Source organism: Octopus bimaculoides, chromosome 1 (genome assembly GCF_001194135.2).
Source record: "Octopus bimaculoides isolate UCB-OBI-ISO-001 chromosome 1, ASM119413v2, whole genome shotgun sequence".
Taxonomy (NCBI): domain Eukaryota; kingdom Metazoa; phylum Mollusca; class Cephalopoda; order Octopoda; family Octopodidae; genus Octopus; species Octopus bimaculoides.
This window is the reverse complement of record NC_068981.1, coordinates 158,463,070-158,472,812: the sequence shown is the minus strand read 5'-3', so window position 1 is coordinate 158,472,812 and position 9,743 is coordinate 158,463,070. Positions and strand designations below refer to the sequence as shown.

General features: G+C 35.1%; 1 protein-coding gene across 1 annotated transcript in view; it reads right to left on the bottom strand.

The window, feature by feature from the left end:
• Positions 1 to 9,743, bottom strand: part of LOC106881001 (dynein axonemal heavy chain 3) — a 174,058-nt gene that overhangs the window by 141,277 nt on the left and 23,038 nt on the right. The window contains exons 2-5 of the mRNA XM_052972117.1: positions 6,068 to 6,172; positions 3,382 to 3,550; positions 2,405 to 2,489; positions 591 to 718 (exon numbers count right to left, since the gene is read on the bottom strand). Coding sequence (XP_052828077.1) covers positions 591 to 718; positions 2,405 to 2,489; positions 3,382 to 3,550; positions 6,068 to 6,172 — 487 coding nt within the window. The remainder of the gene's footprint in view (positions 1 to 590; positions 719 to 2,404; positions 2,490 to 3,381; positions 3,551 to 6,067; positions 6,173 to 9,743) is intronic.

The following is a 9,743-nucleotide window of genomic DNA, read 5'->3' as shown; positions in this document are numbered from 1 at the left end:
AGAGAGAGAGAGAGAGAGAACTTACAATATTCAGAAAATGAACATTAGTGCATATGCATATAGATATTTATATATAACAGGAGAAATTTACAAGAATATGCATCTAACAGTAGATACATATAAACATTAACGCAAAGCTGGCTCCCGTCTTCAGGATGGAGAGATTGGCATCCAGCAGCTCACATCATAATGCGAGGAGAATTTAAGGGTAGAATGAGTGAAGAAGACGAATAGAAGTACAACTCTCCATTCCCCTCCAAAATTCAGTTGCCTACTTTTGCACTGTTGATAAAGATGGAGCGTCGTTCCCTAATGTAGTAACGATGTCAGTCGGAATGTCCTTGGGACTAAAACTTTTCTCTGCAGGTACTTCATAACATTATGATTCCAAATTCTGTTCATTTTGAAGAGAAGTTGCTACTAGTTACTTTTGAGGTCTTCTTTGAACAGTCAGATATCACTTTACCTGGAAAGAAACAATGCAGTTATTTATAAGCTCTAGGATCACTCCATCATAGCTAGCCTGTGAACTTTTCAGCCCACTTCCGTATTTATATCATCCATGACGTTAGAAACCTCAGAATGCTTACCCACTTTGCCAGGTGGCGTACTTTGGATAGTTGATGGAATGCTGTGGAATTCTGATACATGAGTAGATTTAGTTAAATATTTTCCCTCGTGTGACAATTCCGAAGGTGTTCTGACTATATTTGAAAGCCTGGAAAAAATGACAGAAATATAGCCAAAAACAATGCAATGGTTTACATTCCAATATTTTCCTCTAGCAGAAATCGTTAAAAATCAAATATGGCAAGATACATTTTATACATGTTGACACAGTGTGGCAAAGGAGGTCTGTATTGAGTATGCTCAAAAATGAATATATAAAAGAGAGACGGAAAAAAGCAAGTTTAGAACAAAATTACTCAAAAGATAATTTTAGTGTATTGAATCTTCAGATAGTGAATTTAAACTATAGATGAAAGTTGGATTTGTGGAGGATCATATTTGGTTTCGATGTATACTAACAAGAAGAGTTGATTCTAGGTAACTAATGTAAGATTTATTTTTATCTTAACATTTTTTAAATAACAATTGGTAAAGATATTCCGTTGGCTTGGAAGCGATATTTTCGAAAATTTCACAAAATTGTTTATTAAAATACAATACACCTGCAACAAAGCTCTGCACGAATTTGTTCCCTACATTCAACATAGTTACGCTGACCTTCTCTTCTGCGTTAATACTACTTACATTATCATGTAGCGGGAGTTAAACATTTTGTAAGACAAAGATTTGTCGTTACATTTCTGATAAGTAACTGTACAGATAGTATTGACTATTTGGTTAATTTCTTAGGTTTAGGACAAAGCAAGTAAAAATTTTTCTCAAAGTTTGGTTTAACTGAAGATCGGACAATTATTTATCCAAGGCATTCTCTTGGATGATGAACTATCATCATTGTTCATTTCTTTTAAAAATACTTTCACCAACTTCAACATTTTTGAAATTATTGAACACAATGATATCATATAAATTAAAAATACTGTAACGTTTTATGTCTTCACTGAAGGTCATAATAGTTTTGGCTTACAAGGAGGTTTATACTAAACTCAATACATTCAGCTATCTTAAGCTTCATAAAGAAAACGTTGTAGCCTGTGAATCGGTTTAATACATATTTACCTTCGTATATATCGCTTAACTTTTGGCAAAGGCATTTGCATCATACAGTTGTAATTCTTACAGCTGATTTTTGCTAAATATATTTGGATTCACAATTTATGATACTCTTTTATGGCGACTGCACTTCAAATAATATTTCACGAAACTGAGCTCAAAGGCAAAAGTTTTTCTTCAAAACCAAAATATACTTTACCTTGAACTTGCTTAGCCCCTATAAAGTACAGGAAAATCAACATTAGAACATTACTCATGACTTGGAAGATGTAACAGCTACAGTTAAACGCCCTCTAACCACAACCAATATTTATTTCAAAGCGAGTCCATCGAGCAAATTAATAGAAATGCATCATTAAACCTAATACACTCACCAGTCCACAGATAAGCTGGTGCTTCTTCCTTATCTTCTACCACTGCTAAAATAGTTTCTCCTCCTCTGATCCCGTAAGCTGAACGTTACCCATCAATGTCGATTTGTATATCGACCTCACTATTTCTCAGTATATTTACTATGTGTCACCCATTAAATCTTTTCTGCTCTTGGATCTGCATCTCCCTACCACATATTTATGACCATTTCCTCACCTCCTCAGATTAAACGAAACATCCCCTTTCTCCCAAAATATAGAGATTAGTCAAATGAAATCAATACTTATTATGATGGTTATTGAAAACAAGATTTGACCATTATCCCGTTCTTTCAGATAGGAATAGTTCTTACGGATATTTTTGATCAGTTGTCACAATGGCTGTTTTCTCAAATTGGGCTCGCGGACAAAACACATGCATTTCTTCAAGAGTAAAACCTAAAAATATCGAGAAAAAGAAAGAACCGATCATTAGAGCAAATGTATCTTGATTTATTCGTGAACAGAGGCGTTCGTAAACCGTGGTACTACTCTATTGGATGAATATGAGAAAGACAGGAGATAAATCACGATTTATTCGTGATCATAGTTGTTCGAAAACCGAGGTGCTACTGTATGTGGTACTCTAACAAAGGGAAGAAGAATGTTACTGCTGTCTGCCAGTCTGCATTATTCGTAATATAAGATGGTGAAATATCGACTGTTCGTATAGATCTGAATTAATAAAAGCTTGATATGTTTACAAACCCCAACTTATGTCGTCAAACGCTAAGTTCAATCAACTAGGTCATTTAACTTTTCTACCAAAAGGCCCGAAATTTTGGGGGAGGGGGCCAGCCGATTAAATCGATCCCAGTACGCAACTGGTGCTTAATTTATCGACCGCGGAAGGATGAAAGGCAAAGTCGATCTCGGCGGAATTTGAACTCAGAACGTAAAGACAGACAAAATAGCGCTAAGCATTTCACTCGGCGTGCTATCGTTTCTGCCAGCTCACCGTGTGATACCGATGTATCACTTTTTTGTATATTGTGTCATGATATAATACATCTGATTGTATGTTAGTGATATTGTATACACATATCGTTAAATTGTTTCTATCCTATCAGACAAATTGGATAGATACGTAATTTGATTGTCCAAAAGTAAATTTCAATTTCTTTCTACGTTTTAATACATCCTGAAATTTATTTGACATTTTTATAATCAAATGTATTTGATAGTTTAATACAAAACTGAAATGTAAACCGATATCTACTGGTTTATATTTGCATATTTTTTCTAGAAAATTTTCTACTACAAAGCATTACATTTGACTGTTTGTTCTTACCGTATTTTGTCGTTTCATAGATTAAAGATGTGGTCAAGTGACTCGCTCTGGGACTGTAGTTGTTAGCAATAGCATCGCTCACTCTGCGGTGTTCCTTTTGTTCTTTGACTGGAGCTGCTTGGGTAAATGAACCTCGTTCTAAGATTTTCGGTTTTTCACTAAGAGCATTCTGAAACAATATAAGATTGCATTATCGTCATATAATGAGTTCCATTTTAAAATTAAGCTTAAGCGTGTTTGCTCTAATACTCTTAAAGGATTTTTGTTTTTATGCTTAAGGGTATTTTATTGTTAGACTGAAGTACTTGGGGTTGTTAGGCTTAAACGTTTTTTTTGTTAAGAAGAAAGAAATGTTAACGATTGACACTTCTTCACTCTGATGTTACTATTGATATGCATAGCAAATAGTTTGAGCCAATTAGATATCAGACAACCCTTCAGGTGGTCGAGAGAGTTTCTTCTACCGTGTTTCTTTAGACAAGACACATAACTCACAATGGATCAGGCCATCAAACAGTAAATAAATATCACATGGTGGAAAGAATCACCGTTATAAGCAGCAGTAATGATGAAAAATTGGTTTGCAGTCTGAAATGTAAATCTTTCTTTGGTCGTGATCGGAAGAATTACTAGATTTCACCGGTCACATTTATAAATCATTAAAGCTATAATCCATTAATGACTTGCTCGTATAAGATATTAAGTTCTTGATTCTGTCATTTCACGATAATTTTCCTTTAATAAAGGGAAGGGGAATGATACTGCTGCCTGACATTTGAGAAGCAAGATGTCAACTATAAGATTTTAATCCTGGAACAGTGTAACAATAACCTAGACGACGTAAATGACCTAGTCTTGCTGTTTACCAGTCTGCATTATTTGCAATATAAGATGGTGAAATATCGACTGTTCGTATAGATCTGAATTAATAAAAGCTTGATATGTTTACTAAACCCCAACTTATGTCGTCAAACGCTAAGTTCAATCAACTAGGTCATTCAGCTGTTTGACATCCAATTATGTAACATGTTAAACTGTCTGACATCCAATCATATGGCTACCTGACTTATATGACGTACAAATTATACGGTTAGCTTAACTACCAGACATCCAATCAAGTAACTACATGAAAGTATTTTATTTTATTGCTTATGGAAACTGAAGAAAAGACTCATTGTTCTTAACAAAATTATTAATTATATAGTTCCCACGATTCCTAAGTTACGTACAAATAATTAGGTGGATAAAAGCATATTCAATAGAGGAAAATTTATAAAATTGAATATTTAATAGGATGTGAGAAACATGATATTAGCTGATGACTAATACGTTTTATTTTTCTTTGTCAAGTACTTAAGACAACATAGGGCTTGTTTGTCTTTCTTTGCGGTTATGTAACCTCTCCGAAACTCGCCAAAGCGTAGGTAAATCAATCACGATGTAAAAACACTTTTGAAGTTATGCTGAACAACCGAGAGCCGCATAGCTCAAGCTTTCAGATGAGTTCATTATTAGGATCTCCCCTCCTTCTCCCTTTGACCAGGAAGGTTAGGTAGTCTTCTGTTTGGAAACCGTGGTGAAAAGATTGCTGGGTGGACAAAACTGAAAAGAATGAAAACAGATATTTACCTCTTCAGACACAAGGTGGGATTGAAAGGAAGGTACTGCCCTCCAGTGAGTTTCATGAAAAGCTGGCGTGAGTGTCGAGAATGGTTCAAGTGAGTGGATCTAATCTTAGCATGCGACAGTAGGCAGGAAGACACAGCTGAGAGAGAACACTTACCCTTGGTAATCATAGGTAAAGCTTGCTTAGTGAAGTCCTTTAATTATCCCGAGGTTGTGTCCCACCGAAATATCTCATTCCCTGCGTTTTGCATGCTTATGTTCTCATGCCTTTTATTTTTCATAATCGATTTTGCGTAAACACTCACTGCTTTACTGTATTCTGTTTTTGACAATGTCTTCTTTGCCAATCGCTTTTGAGGCAAATCAAAGAAATCATTATTTTTGTAGAAACGTTAGATGGTCAGATAAAATACTTTGTGATAGTTCCGAGACTTTACGTTACAAGTTCAAATCCTACTAAGGTCAACTTTACCTTCCATCCCTCCAGGATCGAAAAAAAGAAACCTCCGGTCAACAACTGCAATTATTGTAATTTACTGGTACCCTCTGACCAAATTTTTGACCTTGTGCTATGTTTTAAATTATTGCTGTGGAGCTGGTGGTATCGATATAGGGGTAGGGAAAATGCCTTGTGGTATTTAGTTACACCTTTTTGTTTTCTGTGTTCAGATTTCGCTAGAATCAACTTATTTTCCATCTTTCTGCGGCCAATGAAAATAATGTAAAATCAAAAAATGTTCACCACTCAAAATGTGTAGCCTGGTACCTATATTAGAAATCGCCGATAAAATTAATTTCACTAAAAGCACTATTTTTATTATTTCACTTTGAAAAGGGGTAATGATGAAGATCGACTTAATCGATTATATAAGGTTCACTTTGAATATGTTGTTTTTTTTTTGCACAAGTGAAAGATCAGTTATAACAATTATAAATTGGTGCTTCCAGTTCAATCGACAGAAACAATAGTAGTTGAAGATATTGCAGCAAAAGCAGTTGTTGTTCTTGTTGCTACTGTTATTTATGTAGTTGCTGGAAAAAAATTAAATAAACGTCTTACCTTCGGGAGATTAAGTGGCGGCAGGTGGATTAAGTTGGTAGGACGCCGAGGAAATGTTTTATGGTATGACATGGTGGTTCCCACATTTTCTTCCTGGTATACATTCTGGTGGGAAAACAGGGTTATTAGAGTGGCGTAGATTTTATATAATATTGTGAGACAGAATTAAAATTGTTAAAATTGATTTAGAAAGGCGTGAAATGCACATTAGAAGCAAAGGCGTGAAAATAGGGACAGAACAAACAAAAGAATAGCTTACACTTTTACCTTATATTTCAGTATTTCGGAGTTAAAATCCCTTTATCAAGAGAAAATGGACGATGGTGCTGAGTGCTGATACTTCCAAGTGCACCAATTACTATCGGTTTCACATCTACTCTCCTCATTAACTGCAACCTTCGTATTTCCCACTTTAAAAACGTTATAGTTGTTGATAATACTTTCCTTAAGATGTGCGCTGTGCCCAGTAAGGCTGCATTTTGTAAGACATCAATCTTGCATGGGATTTCCAGTTGCCTTAAGAAGTCTTGAAGTTTAAAAGGGATTGAGCTCAACGCTCCGATCACCACTGGTATCACTTTTACATTACTCTCTCGCATTCCACTTTTAATTCGGAGTACTTGGCGATTTTTTCAACCTCACAACATTCATGTCATTTGGTATGGCTACATCAATGATCTGACAGTATTTGTCTCTCTTACTCAATATGACAATATCCGGCCGATGGTGTTCGATTACACGATCCGTCTGAAAATCATAGTCCCAGAGTAGCGTTACTTTTCCATCCTCCTGCATAACTCTTCTTGGTACATGCTCATACTAGTTCTCTGTTACTTCATATTGTTATTTACGGCAATGAAGATACACACACATTTTATCGTGGTGGCGCTTATATTCTTTTTGTGCAAGGCTCTCACATTCACTTACCTATTATTATTATTATTATTATTATTATTATTATTATTATTATTATTATTAAAAGAAATAATTATTTTAATAAAAGAAATAATAATAATTATTATTATTAAGACGGCGAGCCGGAGAAATTGTTAGCACGCTGAACGAAATGCTTAGCGGTATTTCACCCGTCGCTACGTTCTGAGTTAAAATTCCGCCGAGGTTGACCTTGGCTTTCATTCTTTCGGAGTCAATAAATCAAGTACCAGTGTTTCACTGGAGTCGATGTAATCGACTAGGCCCCTCCCCATTAGATTTCAGGCCTTATGCCTATAGCAGAAAGGATTTTTATAATAATAATAATAATAATAATAATAATAATAATAATAATAATAATAATAATAATAATAATAATAATTATTATTATTATTATTATTATTATCATTATTATTATTGTTATTATCATTATTATTATTATTATTATTATTATTATTATTATTATTATTATTATTATTATTATTATTGTTGTTATTATTATTATTATTATTATTATTATTATTATTATTATTATTATTATTATTAACTTTCACCAAGCATTAATTTCAATTTCACATGACCTTATCTTCCCCACTTTTGGCATGTAAATATTGATTCGTTAAATCCTCCTATTATTGTTCACTATTCTTTTACGATGAATGAATATTCTTCCTGGGTGGTTTATGAGATAAATCGAATTCCCCACCGTTACTATATCTAATCTTTCTCTCACCGACAGCGATTAAATATCATATATTATTATCATCATCATCATCATCATCAAGAACAACAATAGCATTTCCGTTCTTATTGTAAACAATAATAATGAATTGAATTGAACAATAGTGAACTGGATAGGTTATCATTGATCAATTACGGAGATAATAGATTGTTGTTGTTCTTGTTCTTGTTGCTGCTGCTGCTGCTGTTGTTATTCTTGTTGTTTACCCTTGATTAAACAGACTTATGAACAAGTCAGCCTGATTAGGCAGACTTTTTTCAACAAAAGAACTAACTTTTTTTTTTACTTTCGGACGTAGTGTATTAAATATTCCATAATCCAACGTGAAAATTAAGTTTTAAAAAATCAACTATGATTTGAGGGCGATTTAGTTATCCTTTCTAGCAGGTTGAGCGATCACGATGACGCTCATTCGTTGACAATAATTTGGTTTTCTATAAAAGAAAAAAGCCTGCCATCTTTAGAGCAGAATATCATAAAGAGATATAGCGTAACGTCAATCCTTTCCCTTGGGAAATAGACGGCACAAAGTTAGTTGAGCAGTAAGAACTACAAGGTGGCGCTGCGTTAATTTAGTTTTACATGTCAGTTAGAGGACGAAGGACAGTGCCCATAACTTTTTCAAGCAATCCCAAACTGGTGAAACCTATACTGTTAACGCTCACATTGAACAACCGATGATCAATGGTTACATGATAAATATGGACGGAAAAAGAATTGACGTCAGGACCGAATACTAGCTACGGAGTGGAATTCGTGAAAGGCGCTGAGAAGTTACATTTGTACCATATTAAAATCGTTAAATAAGAAGCATTTACCCTGTTTAAGAAACATATTTTGTTCGTGTAGGCGCAGGTGAGGCTGTGTGGTAAGTAGCTTGCTTACCAACCACGTGGTTCCGGGTTCATTCCCACTGTGTGGCACCTTGGGCAAGTGTCTTCTACTATAGCTTCGGGTCGACCAAAGCCTTGTGAGATTTGTATATGTATGTGTGTGTATATGTTTGTGCGTCTGTGTTTGTCCCCCCAACATCGCTTGACAACCGATAGTGGTGTGTTTACGTCCCCGTAACTTAGCGGTTCGGCAAAACGGACCGATACAATAAGTACTAGGCTTACAAAGAATAAGTCCTGGGGTCGATTTGCTTGACTAAAGGCGGTGCTCCAGCATGGCCGCAGTCAAATGACTGAAACAAGTAAAAGAGTAAACGAGTGTTAAAACTCCATACAATAGGAATATGATAATTCAATTCACACCAAAACTTTATAATATGAAGTAAGTTTATGTACCGTTGGGAGGGGTGAATTTATGACGTTTCGTGTAGAAACAGTCATCGAAGCTGCGGGGAAGATTAATGAAATAATAAGAAAGTTTATCTAGAACATGTGCACAAATTTTTATTCGAATACATTTGGCTTTTGCCAGATTAGAGTAGTTTCATTGTATTACCAAATATGTCTTCAAATACCTCTTGCGCCCTGTATATCATATACACACACATATCTATCTATCTATCTGTCTATCTATCTATCTATCTATCTATCTATCTATCTATCTATATATATATAGGTATCGCTACGGCTAGAAAGGGAGCAGTAGGGTCCCTTGCTCACAGTTTACGGACACAGATCATGTATCGGTAGTCAGCTGGAAAAGATGTTTACCTGGGGCTAAAAAGTAGTAACATCATCCTACGTAGGACTATCACGTTGCGTTGGCAAATATACTTTACCACACACACACACACACACACACACACACACACACACACACACAAACATATATATATATCATATGTTTGCATGCCATGGGCAAGTGTCTTCTACTATAGCCTCGGGCCGACCAAAGCCTTGCAAGAGGATTTGGTAGACGGAAACTGAAAAAAGCCCGTCGTATATATATATATATATATGTATATATATATATATGTATATATATATATATGTGTGTGTGTGTGTGTGTGTGTGTGTACATGTTTCTGCGTCTGTATTCCCCCCCCCC